This window comes from Petaurus breviceps, unplaced genomic scaffold (assembly GCF_028583685.1).
Source record: "Petaurus breviceps papuanus isolate PSGF00001 unplaced genomic scaffold, PetGlider_PUasm1.0 151, whole genome shotgun sequence".
In the NCBI taxonomy this organism is placed as follows: domain Eukaryota; kingdom Metazoa; phylum Chordata; class Mammalia; order Diprotodontia; family Petauridae; genus Petaurus; species Petaurus breviceps.
Window position 1 is genome coordinate 16,374,198 of NW_027185712.1, and position 21,190 is coordinate 16,395,387.

General features: G+C 37.2%; 1 protein-coding gene across 4 annotated transcripts in view; it reads right to left on the bottom strand.

Annotated features, from left to right (window-relative positions):
- Positions 1–21,190, bottom strand: part of GALNT1 (polypeptide N-acetylgalactosaminyltransferase 1) — a 208,742-nt gene that overhangs the window by 103,851 nt on the left and 83,701 nt on the right. For 3 of the 4 annotated variants that reach the window (XM_069075957.1, XM_069075954.1, XM_069075952.1), the window contains exon 2: positions 16,319–16,557. In XM_069075957.1, the coding sequence (XP_068932058.1) occupies positions 16,319–16,457 (139 nt within the window). In that variant the 5' untranslated portion in view covers positions 16,458–16,557. Of the gene's footprint in view, positions 1–16,318; positions 16,558–18,125; positions 18,208–21,190 lie in introns of those variants that run through there. The other variant, XM_069075956.1, reaches the window with a different exon arrangement.

Genomic DNA, 21,190 nt, shown 5'->3' on the forward strand with positions numbered 1-21,190 from the left:
ACCAAGCTACTACAGGCTATACCAAACTATAAAAAAATTCTCAAGCATGTATTAAGTATCCAGTATGAACAAAAAACAACATACAGGTGTCAGACATGTTGGCTACTGTTAAGGAAATTATAATTTCATAGAAAGAATAAAGTTGCACATAAATAACTCTAACCCAAATTAGAATAGAAAAATATGAGGAGGAAATAATCTCCTACTAAGGAAATCAGAGAAAGGATCACTGTGGCACCTGAGTTGGGCCTTGAAAGAAAGGATTTCAACAGTTTGAGTTGGAGGAAAGGAGAAAATCCCCTGGAGGTGTGAGAGATCACAGTCTGGAACTATAAGAAATAGGGCTGATGAGTGGCAGAATATGCTTGAAACAGAGTATAAGAATGTAAACCTGGAAACTGTAAAATAAGCCGGGAAAGCTATGCTACAACCAGACTGCGGATAGACTTAAATGTTATGGTAATATGCTTGTGGTTTAAAAGGCAGGCAATGGAGAGTTACTAAAGATTTCTAAGCAGGGAAGGGATGAGATTCATAGCAATAGATTAGGAAAGTTCTATTAATAGCAATGTTCAAGAGCAATTAGGGTAGGAAGAGAACGAAATAAGACTAGACTTCAGTATAATCCCGCTTAACATAATAGAAAATAAAGTGATTGTTCCTACAAAGTAAAAAAAAATGAATATGAAAGACTACAGTACTAAGCAAAAATAAACTTTAAAATAATATTTAGTATTAGTGCTATGTACAAAAATGCTAACTCACATTAGATACACATCTTGAATTTCTATTGAGAAATTGTTAAAGACATGCAACAAAGAGCAAGTACATAAGGTGTCTCTGAGTTAAATAAAATACATTTAAGTTACACATAATCAATTCATTACATCATAACAGATTTAAGTATTAGCTTGGCTAAATTTAGGTCCCCTTCTCTCCCAAAAAAATCTTTCTTCTTTGGGTCAATTATATTTCCCTAAGCAGATGATGATAAAACTGGCTGGGGAGTGACTAGTATAAAAGTGTGCTCTTTTGAAAGCAAAAAGGCATTTTATATTGATGTTTTTTAAAACTCTCAAAAACTAAAGAGCTAAAAAAAAAAATCACAGCACCAATAACAAAAGATGGGACTAGTCAATGTTAGCGGTGGGATGGGGTATGGAAAGGTAAGTACACTAAAGTACCACCACTGAAGCCATGAATTTTGGAAAGCAATTTGGAGTTATTCAAAGAAAGTGACTAAAATGTACATATCTTGTGACCTTAAGATTTCGCTACTAGGTAATACTCCAAGATGGTCAATGATAAAAAGAAGGATCCTATAAATATCGAAATATTTCTAGTAGGACTTTTTGTAGAAGCAAAGAACTGAAAACAAGTTGATGTCAACTGACTGGGGAATAGTTAAAACAAGCTGTAGTACTACATGAATGTAATGAAACGTAGTCTTTAAGAAGTTATTAACATATGACAAATACAGAAAGACATATGAACTGAAGAAAAGTAAAATAAGAACCAAGAAAACAATGCAAACAATGACAACAACGTACATGGAAAAAACCTATGATAAGAAAACTGAAACAGAATGCTGTAAAATTATTGTTCCATAAAAATAAAAGACATCAAAAAAGGTTTTTATTTTAAAATAAAAATTTTTTAAATGATATCAATGTAAAAATTATGGGCTACAGATTCCTAGATACCCACAGAATTTACTAGGCAAGGGTATAGTGAGTATCTTTATTTAGTCTCTTGAAAATTCAATCATGTGGGTATTCAAAATCTCTAGGTCTTATTTTTCAGAAGCTACACAAAAAACCCATTAGATTACAAAAATTCTTCATTTTCTTCCATAAACATTAGATTACACTGAGAAATACAATTTTACAAATATCAGCTTTATGTGACTCCCAATCTAACTTTTCCCCAACTTTTTTCTTGAGCTTCAGTCTTTTATTTCCAATCACTTAACTGGTGGTCATCTATATCTAGATGACATACTAGAATCTCAAACTCTAAACTCTACTCTAAAAGTGTTTAAAATCAAACTGATGAATTATCCTCCCAAAGCAGCTTTTTCACTTTTTTACTTTCTTTACTATTATTAATCTCGCCATATATGCTCAAAACTTGTCTTTTTTGAAAACTTCCTTATTGAATTTGTCACCAAATCTTGTCTCTGCTTCTAATTCTTCTCTGCATTCCCTTTTTTTTTTTTTTTACATTTTCATGGCTACCATTCCAGCCCTTATTACTGTATACCTGATATACTGCAAAAGCACTTTAATTGGTTTTTCTACCTCCTGCCTCTTCCCCTCTACAGCTTTTCTTGCATACTGCCACCAAATTTATGTGGCTAAGAAGAACACTTCAAATATATCACTCCTCACAACCTACAGTGGCTCCCCACAAACCTACTAAAAACCCCCAAATCCCGAGGCATGTACTTAAGGCAAAAACAGTATAACTACAAAACATGCACATGGAAGGCAAAAGCAATATAAACAAAACCACATTCCATGAAGGACAGCCACACCCACTGCAAAAAAACAATAGGCAGTAACATAAGCTATTTCAGAGAGGTTGAGAGGTAGGCATAAAGGTAAAACAGACCACTCCCCTGGCCCAACCATCCCCCAAATACCAAAGCTAAGGCATTTTCATTCACTGCTTCCCTCCCACAAAACGTTTAACAATAAACCTGATGAAAACTGGTAGTTGCTGAGATAACTTATTGCTGATGATGTGCTGATCATTTTAACACTGGTGCTATACTTTTAATACAGAAGATTATACTATTTGTATATGAATGTAATGGAATACTATTATTGTGCTATAAGAAATGATGAGCAGGACAAAATATGAAACTCAAGGAATTGTGGAATTGAATCCTATAAACTAAAAGGAAACAAACAAATTAATTAAAAAAAAAAGAAAAAAAGAAATGATGGGCAGGTGGACTTCAGAAAGACCTGGAAAGACTTATATGAACTGATACTGACTGAGGGGAGCAGAATCAGGAGAACATTGTATACAGTTTACAGTCACACAGTGTGATGACTAACTTTGACAGACTTAGCTCTTCTCAGCAATGCAAGGATCCAAGACAACTCCAAAAGGCTCATGATGGAAAATGCTATCCACATCTAGATAAAGTTATGGATGCAGAAAGAAGCATACTATTTTCTCCCTCTTTTTTGTTTTGTTTGTTTCCTCTTTTTCGTGGTTCATTCCATTGTTTATAATCCTTCTTTGCAACACAACATGACTAATGTGAAAATAGGTTTAATATGAATGGATATAGGATCTTGAGGAGGGGGCAAGGGAAGGAGGGGGAGAAAATTTAGAACTCTAAAGCTTGTGGAACTGAATGTTGTAAACTAAAAATAAATAAATTTAAAAAAAAAAAGATTATACCACATGTCTCAATGCTTTGGGAAGTCTGCCCTCAACACTGTAACACCCCTATCCCACAATCTTCTGGATTCTTGGCCTCAGGATCTTGGTCCCCCTGTTCCCAAGGAGTCTTTCTATGCCTTTTCATCTTGGGGCTTGGAGGGATTGGGGTCTGTCTGATCTCATGGTTCAGGGGTGGGGAACCTGCAGCCTCGAGGCCACATGTGGCCTTCTAGAGAAGTCCTTGGATTTGGCCTTTTGACTGACATCTGTAAGGGTTATGGGATTTAAAGATCTTCCATGCCCCGTTGGACTTGCTGACGTAGCAGGAAGGGGCGGAGCAAGAGGAAGCGGAAGCCAAGCTAGCCTTCCTTCGGTGGCTGGCGGTGGTGGTGACGGCGGCAGCAGCAGAGGCAGTGGCAGCGCGAAGCCCTTTTTGAGTTAGAACTGCTAAGGACTTTCTGCTAAGGACTCTTGCTGAGGACTGCCAGGGGCCGGAGCTGCTGGGAGCGCTCTTCCAGGACGCTGGGTGGTTGCTGTGAGTGGGGAGAGGAGGACCTTTGCCTGAGGTAGCCTGTTCTGTTTTAAAGGCTTGAAAATGTGGGTGCTTTCTACTTTGTCTACCTGTGCCAATGTCATAACTACTCTGATGGCTTTCACTTTCTGGTTTTGGGACTCAGTCTTTTGGTATCTTAATAAATTTTCTAGTTTATTTCCTCATATGGCAAACATGACGTATTTTCTAATGGATAATTATATCAGCATATTTGTAATCTCTATAGGCATTGTGAATATGGCATTGCTGATACAACATCCAAGTTTTACAGAACAAATTCTTTTCTTATTAAGGGGATTTGTTCTGTGAAGTTTGGATTTAGTTAAAGGGTCATACTTGAGGACCTAGAGGGCCACATGTGGCCTTGAGGCCCCAGGTTCCCCACCCCTGTGACACAGTCCCACACTTCCTCTCCTGTGAAATACTTTAAATATTGTAATAGTTCAAAAGATCCATAATCTCATATTTGGGTATTACCTCAATCAGGGTAAATTGCAATTTATCGAAGCCCTCCTATCCTGTGCAATTGTTGTCTCTTGTAGATCCTCCCATTGAAGGTCTACTCAACATGAAATAAAATTAAATTGTGATTAGTTATTACACTGGCTTGTTAAATTTAAATAAATCCTAGAAAGCTTTCACACTATGCACTGAATGTGTATATAACCGGTAATTTAAATATTAAATGTTTCTGATCATTTCTATAAAAAGCAGGATAATAGGCTGTTAGGAATGTAACTTGGAAAAACTAGACTCAATTTACATTTTTTGACATGGAATGCCTTCTACAGAAACTTATTCTATACTGATTCAAGGATTTTCTTTAACTGTATTGATCAGAAAAGACAGTCTAAAATAAAAAAAAAAAATTTTAATCAATAAAAACCCATAAAAATAACACTGATTTAATACAGGCCAGCCTTAGGGAAAAACTATGGCCCAGATTTGGACTAATATAGTAAATGGATATTTACTCTTAACTAAATCATTTCTCTAGTGTGCAGGCATCTATCTTACTACTAAATCATTCCAGAGGTCCTAATAAGATATTAGCTTCCCCATTATTGGGGAAAAGGCCAAGTCTAGCCATCCTTGATTCTCTAAAGTATAACACCATGGCTTTGCTGTCTCTTCATTAAGCTCATGGAAGTCCCTTCTCCCACTAATAAGTTCTTTCACGAAACTTCATTTTGGGAAGAAGTCAATAACGATCACATGTCCAGACTTAGCCACCATATCCCTACTTCCTTCCCTTTCCTGTTCCAATTTTTTAGCTGCCCATTTATATGCTACCTTCCTCCATTAGAATGTACTCTCAGTGAGGCCATGAACTGTCTTGTTGCTTCTATTTAGGACTTCTATAACTCAAGAAGAGACTGACAACTTTGTGTGATTCTGACTCACTTAAATCCAATTCACACAAAAGTCAAGACATCACCCAGTAATATCATTGGTCCTCTTCAAAAACAAAGGATGAAAAACTACCTAACTCTAGCACTTAGCACAGTACCTGCCATAATACTTGTTGACCAACTGGTATTGTTGTTCGGTTGTTTTCAGTCATGTCACATCCCTGAAATTGGTAATATTTAAGGAAGCAAATAGACATAATCCTAACCCAGTGCTCCTTCTCTCTGAGGAGAGCAGAGACCTGCAAGCCCCCATTTCCTTCTTACCCTTCTGGCAGAAATTAAAGTCTTCCCCAGACAAATTGGGTGGAGGTAGGCTGGAGATGTCTATTCTGCCTCCCTTAGAACCAAGCAACAACATCCTTATGCTACAACTAGGAGACAACCCTTGCGAAATAAGCATTAACAGAAATACTGATGTCTGAAAAATATTACTATTACATTTGAAATCTTGTGAGAAATTCCAAAAAAGTTAGAGGTTTGGACACAATAAATTTATCATAAAAAAGGCATTAAGAACAAAAACTTCCTCTATATATTCAAGCCAACAGACAACAGCTGATACCACTAGTATATGTACCTATTCAAAGACTGAGGGAAGTCTGGAGAAAAGGTCTGCCATTTCACCAAATTGCCTTCCTGGTGCCTCCAAAGATACTAAAATATACATAACTGATTGTTTTATAAAACAAACATTTCCAGCAACCTGATTTCTTTCCTTTAACTACAAATAGAGAGAGGTTAGCTAGAGATAGATATAAATTTAAATTTAAGCAAAAAGACTAATCTCTAAAAAAAATACTTAGCATTTACATAGCACCTTACAGTTTGCATAGAACTTTGCATGTTATCTTATTTGATCCTCACAACAACCCTCAGAGCCTCAGAAGAAAAGGAAGACCTTTCTCTAAGCACTTACTTTCCATTTATCTCCAGCTGCAAATATACTTAGAGAGGCAGCAAAGGACACAAAGCCATCTGGCCCAAAAGCCATTTCCCCTTGTACCAAGAGACTTCAAGGTTCTTCTGTGCTCTCCTGACTTCCATGGAAAAAAAGTAACTAGACCTTCCTCTAACTGTACACCTTTCCATTTCCTGCTGCTAAGAAACAGTTATGAGGGAGTAGGAAGAGTAATTTCCATCTATGCCAGCACAAGGCATCCTGCTGCCAGCCTCATCTCCTGTCTCTGAATGTGTCTCTCCTGCCCTCAGGCTTCTGATCTCCAGATGTGCTTGTCCCTTGAGAGAAAGAGAGAAGTCTCTCTTACTGCTTCCCCTCCAACCTAATCTCCAGCCTTCTGAAGAAGTGAAATGGAACTTCCCTCTTGTGCCTTCCATCTTATGCTGCCCTTCTCTCCATCACTGAGTGGAAGGTGCCACTGTTCCGGAAATGGGGTTTGGATGATGACCTACAGGATTTCAGTATCACTGGGATGTGACCAAGTTTGGAACATTCTCAAATGACATCCCAGTGATACTGAACACCTGGAGGTTATCATCAAAACCCTATTCCTCATCAGCTACTCTATGATTGTTTATTTGATCTCTCATGGGGATTGCGATGGTAAATGGATAGGGATCTGTGCCTAGAGCAGGGAAGACCTAAGTTCAAATCTGTCCTCAGACATTTACTAGTTGTGTGATCCTGAGCAAGGCACTTAACCTCTCTTTGTCTCAGACACCTACCTCATAAGGATGTTGTGAGAATCAAATCAATATTTATAAAATGCTTAAAACAGTGCCTGGCACAGAGTAGGTGCTATATATTCCCATCCTCTATCCATGCCCTCAAACCTCCTACCCAAAAATTCCAACCAAATGCCACTCACCTCTTCCATTGTGCCACATGCAATGTCTTTTCTAAAGGCAACAAACTTCCCTTTACCCTAAATCTTTTTCTCTCACACTTCTTCCTATTAGTTGCTACCAAGACCTGGATTCCCCTGGATGACATATCCTGCCTGGCCACCTTTTCTACTACTGATGTACCTTCACTCATTCTCCTCAGCAAACTGGTCAAGAGGGGAAAGCTGGGATATTTCTTACTCTTTACTGTCACTTCCAAGGTTCTACCCCCCCGCCCCCACCTCCATCACTCAGTAACCTCTTTTCCTTTGAGGCTCATGAAATTTATAATTCTCAAACAAAATCCTGGTAATTATTGTCTACAGACTCCCCCCCCCCCCAGGTGGGTCTCCTCCCTTCTTCAATAAGTTCGATACTTGGTTCACAATTTGTCCCACCTGCCCTCAATACTAAATACATATTGTCTCTTCAAATATCTTAAGCACCAAGTTTCTCAGCCTATTCACCTCCCATATCCCACTCCTTCATCCCATCTCAGCCACACAGCGGGATGGTCATACCCTTGACCTTGCCATTATCCATAATGTACCACCTATGGACAAGAATTCCAAAATTCCCTTATCTGACATATTGACTATCAACCTCTCTCTCTGCCTTCCGTTACCAAACCCTACTTTTTGTCCACACTATGACCTCTAATCTCTCAGTACTATTCCAGGCTATCTCCCCTTATACTGGCCACTCTCTCCTCTTTCCCCCATTTTGACCCCTTGATAAACCAGCTCAACTTTTACACTGTCATCTTCTTTTAAGTCCTGGCCCCCTTATCATATCACTAATTTCACCATGCCAAGGCTCAGTTTCCTTTAACCTCCTCCAGATAATGCCCTCCAACCTTAGGTGTTCCACAGGGTTCTGTCCTGGGCCATCTTCTATTCTCCCTCTACACTACTTTACTTGATCTCATTAGCTCCCACAGATTTAATTACTATCTCAATGCTAATGATTCTTAAATCTACCTATCCAGCCCTAACCTCTCTGGAGACCTCCAATCTCTTATCAAGTGCCTTTCAAATATATCAAACTGGATGCCCAATAGTACTCAAACTCAACATGTACAAAACAGTTCTACATATATTCCCCCAACCTCCCACTCCTGTAACTTCAGTATTACTAAAGAGAGCAACACCATCATTCCAGGCCCTCAGGCCCTAGATGTCATCCTTGACTCCAAACTTGACTCTCACCCTCCCAAATCCAATCTGTTACCAAGGCCTGTCAATTTCACCTTAGCAACATCCCTCAAATACTTCCCCTTGGCTCTTTGATATTGCCATCACCCTGATACAAGCCCTCATCATCTCATGCTTAGACTACTTAAATAGCCTGCTGGTGGTTCTGTCTGCCTCAAGTCTTTCCCCATTCCAGACCATCATTCAGCTTCCAAAGTAATCTTCCTAAAACACAGGTCCAATCATATCACCCTTCTCATACATACTCAATAAACTCCAGTGGCTTTCTATCACCTACAGGACCAAATAGCTATGTTTGGTATTCAAAACACTTCATCATCTAGTTCCATTCTCCCCTACCTTCCCAAATCTTCTTACACCTTATTCCCTGCCACATATTCTTCAATTCAGTGAGACTTGTCTCCTTGTTGTTCCAGGAAGACTCTCCATTTCTCAGCTTTAAGCATTTTTTTTTGTCTGTCCCTTATGCCTAGAACTGCTCTCCTTCATTTCTACCTACTCCAACTCCCCCATTTCTGAGACAAGAAAATTAGCCTTTTCAAGTACCAAATCCCCACAGACAATAACCAGTATATTGTCTCCACCCTGGCAGGCAACTCCCAATACACTGTCTCCAACTCTCTTCCCCTATAGGAATATTCATCAGTGAACCCCTCCACCCCAACAAACTAAGGTCTCCTTCCTTCCCCCTCCCCTTTTTCAATTTCTCCCCTCTCTTCCCATTCACTCTTCTATTGCTTGCTCTGCTCTTACTAAGACTGCAAGGATCACATTCCCCTCGCTGCTAGTCCTTGTTTTGACCTGGGCACATCACACATTCCTCTCTATCTCCTTTCTTCTTTCTTTTTCATGTACTTTTCCATATTCTATGTAATCCCACAAAAAGTACTGAATCACCTGTAGGTAGGTATGGTGCCACCAGTTTCTGTTCACAATAGCCCCAGGTCTGTTTCTTCACTGCTAGTTACCCCCATCAGACTTCTGCCTTCATTTGTCTCCTTGTATACATTTAGAAATCTTACTGGTTTCTCTGCTGTTGCTTTTGCTGTCCTTGGCCATTGCATTTATTCATTCTTCCTGCATTTGTTCAAAAACAAATAGTATCTTCAGTTCTAGTTTTCTAAAACTGTTTCAAATGCCTCTTTATTATTGAACATCTTTTTTCATTTATAGTTAAACTGATATTTGCAGAGTAGGTCACCCTGGGCTGCATCCTGAGTTCCACTGCTCTGTGGAAAACATTATTCCATTCCTTCCTACTTTCTGGTGGGTGCAGAATAATCTTGTGTTGTTCAAGTATTTTTTCCTTTGTATTTGAAGGATTTTTCCAGATTGCTTGGAGAACTTGGGTGTTTCTAAATTGATTAAATTTAACCATTATTTGTCTTTTATTGTGTAACATTGAGTATTTTTTTAAGGTAAACCACAAATTCTTTCAATTGGAATTTCATTTTCTATGTTGAGAAGTTCTGACAGTTTTCTTATATTATTTCTTGCATTACGGTGTTCATCTTGTAATGTTTTTTGGGGGACCTCTGAATCCTTTAGTTTTCTTTATGTATACTGTCTTCAAAATCAGTATGTTTTGCTTTCATAGAGAACATATTTTCTTTTAATGTTAGCTTTTTTGCTTCTCTTCTTTTAGACTGTTTCTCCTTTCTGTATATTTGCGTTCCCAATCTATTGTTCTCTCTGTTTGTTTCTTTGGTGAGACTTGCCATCAAAGATTCAGTTCCATATTTTCCCTTTTATTTTTCTGTTAAATTTTTCCAAAACTGAGACAGGGATACTGAAGTCTCTTGTCACTATTTTATTGTCTATGTATTCTAGTGGCTAAGCTGTTTCCTTAATGAATTTGGATGCTAAGGCATTTGGAGCATATAAATATGTAGTATTCCTTTCAGCATAATATAATTTCTTTGTTTACTGCTTTTGGTTTTTGAATGTTTGTTTTTGCTTTCTCATATAGCATGGCTGCAACTTCTTTTAATTCCCTTGATGCATAGTAAACAATAATGATAATAATAATAAATTTCCACTCCCTCAATTTTAATGTGTTTTAAACGTTTTCCCTATAAGCAACAACTTGTAGGGTTTTGTTTTCTTAACCAATCTGCACACTTACTTTTATTAGATTAATTCATTCACATTTAAAATTATGAGTTAGGGGGCGGCCAGGTAGCACAGCGAGTAAGAGCACCGGCTCCAGTGTTGAGAAGACCTGGAGATCGAGTCCTGGGCTCAGACACTTAGCACCCACCCAGAAACACCTGGCCGTGTAACCTTGAGCAAGTTACTTAACCCCAATTGCTTAGGGGCGGCCAGGTGGCTCAGCGAGTAAGAGCATCGGCTCCAGTGTCGGGATGACCTGGATCAAGTCCGGGCTCAGATACTCAGCACCACACCCAGAGATGACTGGCTGTGTAACCTTGAGCAAGTTACTTAACCCCGATTGCTTTAAAAAAAAAATTATGAATTAGACCTAAATTTTCCTTCATGTTTCTTTCTAATATTAGTTCGTTTGAGTTATGATCCCACCTCCACGCCCTTTTTTGCTGTAAACCCAATACTATTTTCTCTTCAGTGACTTTAGTTTAATCATTTTTAAGGTAGTCTTACTCCCACTGGTAAAATGGTGGCAGTAGGGGAGAGGGGTTCTGACTGAGCCTGAGTTGACATTAGTCTATAGGATTTTTACTTTAACTTCCTGATGTCCAAGGCCTTGGAATACAGCTGAGATTGATTTGTTTGGTTCATAATTTCGGTTTTGGAAAGGTCTGACATGTCATGAGGATCAGGGAAAAAAAGTCTAGTTCTCCATCACTCACTTGTTGGTCACATGATGGGTAAGGCTCACCAATGACTTTTTTTTTTTTGCCTTTTGGAGGGCAATTGGGGTTAAGTAACTTGCCCAAGGTTACATGGCTAGTTTGTGTGGGTGTGTGTGTGGGTGTGGGGGGGTGTTAATTGTCTGAGGCGAACCAAACTCAGGGCCTCCTGACTCCAGGGCGGTGCTTTACTCACTGTGCCACCTAGCCACCCTCACCAATGACTTCTTAATTACTTAGAATGATATCTTTCTTTCCATTTCACTTATCCAGAATATTGCTTTCTTTTCCCTGGGCTTTCACAGCTCCTCTCTGGCTTCTCATACCTGAAAAGAATTCCTTCTCAAACTCCTTTCTTATCATTCCCTTATGTGGAAAGTGTTGGTGCCTTCCAAAGTCCTGTGAAAAGCCAACTTCTTATCTATCTCAATGATCTCATCTACTCCCTTTGGGTTCAATATTCACTTATATGAAGCTGACTTCCAAAACCATAAAAATTCTCAATTTCCTCCCTAAACTTCCATCTGGCCATCTCCAGTTGCCTGCCAGGCATCTTTAACAATAAATGATCCAGCAGTGCCTTAAACACCATAGATCCAAAACAAATCTGCCTTCAAACTTTTCTATGATGACATCATCATCCTCTCAGGCACCCAGGCTAACAACCTCAGGGTAATTCTAAATTCTTATCTCTTTCCTACCATATCTAATCAAGCAACTACCAAGTGATTTTGATTCTACCTTTTCAATAGCCTTCACATTCACACTGCTAGCAATCTATGGCAAGGCTTTATTACATCCCTCCTAGACCACTGAGTAGTTCCTTAGCTGATCTCACTGCCTCTGCTGTGTGCTCTCCAAATCACCCTTCATAGTCACATTGATATTTACAATGCATGAGTCTTAACATACCATTTCCTTATTTAAAAGCCTTCCAGAGCTTCAGTAGCCTTCAAAAGTCTACTTCCGACAGGACAAAACAGAAATTCTTTAAGCTGGCATTAAGGCCCTCTACAATCTGGTTACAATCTACCTTTAGTAGCTTTATTTCGGAGTACTTCCATCTACACACACTGTGTTCAATCCAAAATGTACTGACTGTTCTTCAAACTAAAGATAGTATCTCCCACCACTGTATATTAAAAGATAGTTCCCACTCATTTCTAACTCTCCCCTATCCCTCATCTAGAAAGTACTGATGAGGTACAGGCTCTGGGAACCCCCTTGAATTCGGATTGAATCTTCCCATTTGATGAGTCATTTGCCTGAGGCCATAAGCCTTCCATTTTAGTTCCACCCAAATCTCGGTTACTAGCCTCACTCTCCTTAGTACTACTAGCCCCCACCCTTGATCCTACCAAAATATCTATACACCCATAAACTAGCCTAGCCTCCAACTACTTTCCCCTCACCGCCCCCCCCCAATCTCTAATCATTGGAGTCTGACCTCATTTGACTCCTCCTGAAGACCCTCCCAAACTCCTTCTCTAGACCACCCCTAGATTCCTCCCACAATTTTTCTGTATATAAGACCCCATCTTGCCTCCAAACCCTGGAGAATTATCTTGTGCAGACTCACTCTGTGACAGATGATTCTGGCCGGCTTGCCCAGGATCCTTAAGAGTCTACCCATTATGGCAAACCTTTAATAAACTTTGTTTTTCTTTGGCTGAGAGAAGACTTGTGTCCAATTCATCCAGCAGGACCCAGCATGTTGCTATTTTGGGGTGTCAAGTACCCCTAACCTTGACCTCAACAGTACCTTCTCATGTCTGTCTTTCAGAATTCTTTTTCTTAAAGGCTCAGCTCATGTGGTAGCTTTTAATATGAGCTAAGTGTTCTCTCCTTCCTCAAATCTTTCTAAAGTTCTTTGTCCCCAACACACTCCACCTTGTTATACTTACCCATTCATATCAGATCCCTTAGTACAATATAAGGCCACAATGACAAGGTTACTTTTAATGACCTTTGAATTCTTAGCACCTAAAAAGTCTTACATATAATATGCACTTAAGAATTGTTTAATGAAATGAGAGCCAAAAGTGCTCAGCTACAGGTACTGCCTGTATGAAATTGTGTAGGGAAGAATTATACAAGAAAGGATAATGAGGAATTAGGGACAGTGAGCCTGAATATGTACTTGAAAGGTCGTCACACTAAAGAGATTGTTAGATTTGAACTTTTCCCCAGACTGCAAATATGGCAACAAAAGGTAAATTTCCAAAAAAAAAAAAAAAAATACAAATTTCAACTGGAAGTTTAAAAAAAGCTTCCTAAAAAATAACAGTTGTTCAGTTCATTAAGAGATGAGCTGGTCTATTTTACAAGCTTTTCCTGAGACATTTTTTCATAAGTGGAATAAAGTCTTTTGTAAACTACAAAGTGCTACATAAATGTCAATTAGCAATCAATCCTGAAGTGCTGTGAATTTCCACAAACACTGAATGTAAAGAAAACCCATTCAACATGTGCTTTAAGTTCTAACTTTGTTTTTAAAAGTTGTTTGGCAAATAAAATTTTCTGTAATTCCAAAATTTACACTAGATATCTAGATTGATCAAATTATCTATTTTCAGCAAGGTAGAAGTTAAGAGAGAGTTGTTAAGAAAGTAATTTAACCAAAAAAAAAAAAATCCAAATAAGAGCTTTAAATATTAAGTGATCTACAGAAGAATGAAAACAAAAATGTTCCACTATGAATGAAAAACAAGAACATAGGATTGACATGCACAAATATAAAAACTGACTTTTTTCTTTATCACAATGAAAAACTAAAAAAGGAATATAACACCTCTAACTAAGGCAGTTAAGTTCAGCCTCTCTGGGAGAGAGAACAACAAAAGTTATATGGGTTTTGTGTGTGTGTGTGAATGTATGTGTGCACACATGTATATGTGTGTGAGTGTATGTATGTATGTATGTATTGGATAGAACAACACTGGCCCTGAAGTCAGGAGGGCCTGATTTCAAATCTGGCCTCAGACACTTGACACTTTACTAGTTGTGTGATCCTGGGCAAGTCACTTAACCCCAATTACCTTACCAAAAAAAAAAAGATATACATGAAAAGATATAACTGAAAATACCAGTCACACCTAGACACTTATGTGTATAAGTATATATATACACATATATGGGGTTCTGAGTATAAATTAAAAGATAAGCAGAAATAGAAAGATGTTAAAATCAAGAGAGAAAGTGGGAAGGACCTGTGATTTAATCAGTGTGAGAAACTCCAGCAAGTAAATTCTTTTCACTTATGTGAATTCACAACTTTGTAACTTTATGATAACTATCTTAGAATTGCTAGAGACCCTGAAAGGTTAAATGATTTGCCCATGGCCACATAGCTAGTTTTCCTGCTTCAAGGCTGGCCCTACAGCCACCATTCCTGTCTCTCACCGAGTTAAATATTCAAAAAACCAAAGCTTCCCACAAACAAAACAAAAAATACGTAGACAATTATCTCATGTTTATATAAGCTTTGAGCACAAAGCTTTGAGTGCAGGCAACCAAAAGTGGACTTAAATTTAATTAAAATAGCAGATACACTTAACTACAGAAAAACTGGCTACACTACAATTCCTTTAAAAAGTTCTGAATTATATATTCCATAACCCAAAACTAAAAGATCTAAAGTTTGAACAGCTGAATTACTGGTTACATAAATGTTAAATTATTTTTATTCTAACACTTGATATGCTAATGAAATCATGATGTTCTAATGCATGGAATTTTAAAAAGTTGCTAGGTCTGCACTGCAATATGGTGGCTTGCGGATAGCTACTGTTAACCTACCCAGACTCATTTTATACTTGCATTTATTTCCTCTATCAGATTACTTGCTGATCCTACTCTCACTTTCCAAAGGTTGTATAGTATTTTCAACAACCAGCACCAGATCACATGGTTAATGTAGATGGTAAGATCTAAGTTGTTCTAGTTAGCAAAGTGGCCTCTCCAGAACTCACAACATTAAGCTTCTTTTCTCTCTGGAATGAGATAAGAATGGGAGCTCTCTCCTGTGGATGACTCAGAATATAATTAGCAGATTTAATATATTAAGAAATTCAAACATTGACTATTTCTATATACTTAAAGTAGTGAACAAGAAGTAACTACCACCTTGTAAGAGGGGATATAATGGAATTTTGCTTTGCTCCCACAAGTTATAGGAAGATAATCAATAGCTGTGGGAAAGCTCTTGCTTATCTTACTTTACTAAAACCCTGGCCTACTTGGAACTAAGTCAATGGCCAGAGGGAACTAGAAAAAGGAGGGGGCGGGGCCAGGCAGCTCTGACCTTAGAATGAGGTCAGGTCTCTAGTATCCTCACTAGCAAGCCTCTGTAATCTACAAATAATCTGCATAGATTTGGGGAATGTGACTATATAGAGGTAAATAAAGTGAAGAGTATGAGGAATTTGGAGAGAGAGAGAGAGAAAGAAAGAGAAAGTAAGGAATTTAAGTAACCCTAAATCTACCAGGAAGGACAGAATTTGTAAACCCTCAGTCCAGCTTCTATATCTGTATCTGTGTGGGTGTGTCCCTAGTGAGCACCACACAGCTTCCTCACTGGAAGTGTAAATAAACATCTTCCTCAGCACACTCTGTTTCTGAGCTCTTTCAGAGAGAAGGGATTTGCTGTTTTAATGGGTGCATCGTACATCACGTGGATCTTCCTAAATTCCCACAAGGGAGCAGTGGACCTGGAAGCTTGCCCACATAACCTCCCTGACCCTGCCGGGGAAGTCCTATGGACCCCAAAAGTGTGTTTCTCACAACCTCCAGTTATCTACCATTTTGTACTGTCATGAACTATGAATAACATTTCAGTAAGATAAGATGATAAACATATAAAATAATAGTTAAGCATGCTAAACATTTTACTCTTCCCTGTCTTTAACTGGAAGAAATCTAACAAAACCAAGAATTTATCATTTTATTTGGGAACAAGGATTTTTTTTTTAAGATTAAGTACATACATTTTCCCAACTAAGGATTAAAATATACAAACAATCTTACCATGCTGTAGCTGTATTTTTTTCAAAATTCTAAAAATTAACTCACCATCACCAGCGGGTAGCCCTCTCTCCTTTTTCTCATCACATTTGTTGCAGTCACTGAAGTAAAGCAGCAGAAACATATCCAGAAGTACCCAAATCAAGGAGGTGGCTAGGACCACCTTACAATATGCAAATTTTCTCATGGCACTTTAAATAAAATGCAAAAATTCTTTAAAATATATAAATATAGAAATATCTCCAAGATAACGTCAAATCAGTTTCATAAGAAATCACCTTCACAACCTGTAACGAGAAAAATAAAAAAGGAAAAACTTCATATTAGCCAAAAAGTAGAAAACTAGGAAAACAAATTATAAAATTATGTACTATTCACTTCAAATTTTTAGATTAGTACTAAACTTGACCAAAAGATGTTCCAAGTAGATTGTCACCCTAACACGCTAATTGTAAATGCTTTGTTTTTGCCCACATTTACACTGCTTTCTACTTAAAACTGCAGACCGTGAATTTAAGAAACATTTCAATTCAGTTCACTACAATATATATTTATTTATTTTGGGGTTTTTTTTGAGGGAAGGCAGGGCAATTGGGAGTAAAGTGATTTACTCAAGGTCACTCAGCTAGTTTTTTATTTTAAGTGTCTGAGGCCACATTTGAACTCAGGTCCTCCTGACTCCAGGGCCAGTACTCTATTCACTGAGCCACCTAGCTGCCCCCACTACAATATTTATTAATCTTGCTTTCAGAGATGCATGAAAATTTAAGAGTTTAATGTAATTTTCTTCATAGCACCTATTATATGCCAGGTACTGTGCTAGGCACTTTACAACTGTTACCTCATTTGAACCTCACAAGAACCCTGGGAGATTTATTATTTCTACTTTACAAATGAGGAAATTGAGGCAAACAAAGGTTAAGTGATTTGCCCAGTCACATAAGCTAGTAGTGTCTGAGGTCTAATGTGAATTGATGGCAGGCCTGGAACCCTATTCACTGCTCTATCTGGCTTCTCTTATTAGCAAAACCTACTGAATTTTCTTAAAAATATCTTGGACCATTATCTTGGAAATCATATGGTTTGACTCCCCCTTCCAATTTAAATGGATAGGAAAACTATAACCCAGAAAAGTTCAAGTTTATATGATTTAGAAGTGAATGCCAAATCTAAAAGTTCATTATGTGTAATCAATCATTTTAATAACAATTACTTAAGATGAATTATTGACTAAGATACACTTATGAACTGTTGGGATTGCAGCAGCTCAAAAAAAATATTCTGATGGAAGGCCTCAGATATACAAATGTGCATGTATATACGGCTTTACACACTTTTAAACTTAATTTTTAATTAAATTACATTAGACAAGAAAAAATTCTTATGTTAAGAAAATAAACAAAACATCAAGAAATAAAATTTCATCTTAATGATATTAATTACAAGGGAAAAGGCTACAAACCACTGCATTAATGAATTCTTTATAGTAGATTTCAGTGAAAGTCTACCTGAGTAGCTTCTCCTTTACTTTGTACTATGAGGCTAATGGAATTTTTGCTGCATAAGACAATTAAATGGTAAATAAAGAACCTAAATATTTATAAAAGAACAAAAAATGCTCCCAGTGCATCTTCATCATCTACTCCTGTTCTTTTACTCCTACATGCTTTCTCTCCTGACTAGCTATAGAACTTTAAAAATGACAAGTCAAAGGCATGCGGGCAGACTTAAGGACCACTGCTTTTAGATGTAGTAAAACTCTGGGAAGCAAGCAAGGCACTCCCAGAATTACTTTCATAAGAAACTATTTTTCACTTTTAAAAAAGTCTTTTTGAATATGTTATGAGATACTTACCAGATGCTATGACAAATTGCAATATAATTTTTCCAGTGATATGACTTGTCACTTTTTATGTCATTTGTAATTATTTGAAATATATCGAGTCTATGACCAAAAGAAATTAAAACTAATCAATCACAATATTTTAAATATTTTCTACAGTGTTTATCCAATACTAAATAACAATGCTTAAATACAATCTCCCAAAACAAGTAAGTACCTAGAGTCAGTATCATGAGAATGATGATTTACAGGGGGCACAATGAAGAACTTGAAGTCAGAGATCCTGGATCTGAATCAACTCAGGGCCTTCAGGAGGCCACTTGGTTTCTGAGTCTCATTCTCCTCATCTTTAAAAAAACGGGTTGGACTAATGATCTATGGGGTTCTTTGCAGCTCAAAATTCTATAACTCGGAAGTTGAATAATCATTTAGTTACATCTATGACAGTATGTTGGTTTAATACAATAACAGCAATCTAGTAGCTTTAGCATAACACCATGCATGTATATGTTCTCTGTATATTGATTAATTACTTCTCTGTGTATACACACAGCCACAAACTCCACTAAAGTCCTACATTTATGTCTCATTATAACATGAAGGTGACTCTGGGTTCTGAAAGACTCCACTGCCTTATATGCCAATGGAGAATAGGGTCTAAAGAAATGGTGAAGGGAATAGTTTCAGAGGAATCTCAGAAAACCTGTATGAAATGATGCAAAGTAAAGTGAGCAGAACTGGGAAAAAAAAATCATACAATCATATATTGTAAAGATAATCAACTTTGATTAAGACAATGACCAACCGTAATGCCAAAGGATTCATGATGAAATAGGCTATTCGCCTCTAGAGACAGAGCTGATGGACTCAAGAGTATAGAATGTAAGTATATGTCTGTCTGTTTCTCTTTTTGACATGGCTGATGCAGGAATCTGTTTTGCACGACCGTACATATTTGTAACAGATTTCTCTCAACTTTTCAACAAGGAAGGGAAGGAGAAAAGGGAGAAAGAGAATTGAGAATTGAAATCAAAATAAAGCTGAATTTTTAAATGAAAGATAATAGACACTGAAAGGTCTCATCAAGCTGGGACAGATTTGAGTGTGGACGGTTCAATCAAGGTACTTCATTGCCTGTCCATCAAGAATCAGAGTCTAGCTTTAAATCAGAGAATTAATCCCCAGAAGATGTATCATCAGGTGAATTCTTTTGGTCATAGTGATTCCTGAATAATACTAAAGCAGCAGAATTCAAGGCCTGGGTTCAAATCTTGTCTCTGCCACTTAATACCACTTAACTTCTCTGAGACTCCACTTCATAATCTATAAAATGAAAGGATTGGAAAAGATGGCCCTTTAAGGTCTTTGCAGTTATAAATTTATGATACAATGATCTTTCTGATTCTGTTTGATCATAAAATAGGTCAAGCAAAAAGTCTTTTTTTCCTGGGTGGAACAAAAGGCTTAAATTATGCTTAAATGAAAAAAAAAAATTGAATAGCCCAAAGTATGCTACACTTAAAGGTCACAAAATACCACATTTTGACAAACTCAATGATTCATTTGACATTATAGCAAAAAGTCAGTGTAGATTATCATATACATCCTGTGCTATTTCATTTTGATGCTTATTTGAAACTTCAATAAATATAACTTAAGAATTAAAATTCTTTGGTATTTGAAACACAGGCATTCTACATAGCTTTCCAAAAAGATGCTGACAAAACTGGACATTTGTAATTGTCGATGAACTTCAATTATTTGAAATAAACCTCAAAACACAAAACTGACAATTTTAATAGAAAATTCTTAAGGAACAGCATTTCTTTTACTGACAAAACAGTTCTGTGTTGGCATATAATATATAAATATGGCTGGCATAGTTGGTGTGTAATATATAAATTAAATATAGCTACTACAACTGATCTAATGCCACAACTCCTCTTTAGAAGTATATTGAACAAAAACGCATTAAAGTTATATTCTAAGCTACAAGCAATTTTTTCCCGTACCACTGTATTCCTCAAGTCTAATTTACTATGAAATAGATATCTGTATAAATTCAATCTTAGATTCAGTAAGCCATTAATTTAAAAGGGAAAATATGCTTAAGAAATTAACCTTCATAAAGTGAATACTAATCCAAACTGATTGGAAACCACAAGAAGATTTTCTCTGACATGACTGGAACAGAGCAAAGAGAACCAATATTAAGGACCCCTCTTCAGTTAAGTAGGGCTACCACTTGGCAATTACGTAGATCCACAATTTTGTATTTGTCTATGTATGTAAATGTTGTTGATGTCAGATTATCTAACCATCAATATCAAAATAACAGGTCTATTTTAGCATCTGAAGATTAATAAAACATTTTGGTGCATTGTTTTTGCATACATCATTTGAGAGACTGTCAAAGAATTACATGTTTTACGCATCCCACATTTTACACAAGTAAGAAAACTGGCTCAAAGAGATTAAATACTGGACAAAGTATGACAGTGAATATGCATCAAAGCAAGGATGTGAAGGCAAGTTTAATTCTAAACCCAAAAACATAAGGTCCTTCTATCAAAATCAGAAATGCTAGAAATCCCTAAATTGTACTGATAAAAATCAGTTTTAGGAAGTAAAAGAAAACACGAAGAAAACTATTACTCTGGATTGGATTCTGAGCAAAAGAAGAAATGGAAATAAGAGGAACCCTGGAAGAAAATGGTCACTTAATTCAAGAGTACATGACAGTCAAGGGTAAAGACCACTGGAATTAGTGGAGTCTGGGTTCAAAATCTCAGTCCTGATACTACTGTGATCTGTATAAATTGTGAGCAAGTTATTTAACCTCTCTAGGCCCCAGTTTTCTCACCTGTAAAATGGGAGATCTGAACTAAATGACATCTTTTGCAGTCCAATCAATTCCCTTAAATTATAGGCTAGGCAACTGAGGTCCAGGGAGATTAAGTGAATTGACCAAGATCAGTCAAGAATTATCAGATACAAAATTTGAACCTACATCCTCTGAATCAAGAGTCACTGCTCTTCCCACTATTGGTAAGTCAGTAAACAAGCGTTTATTAAAT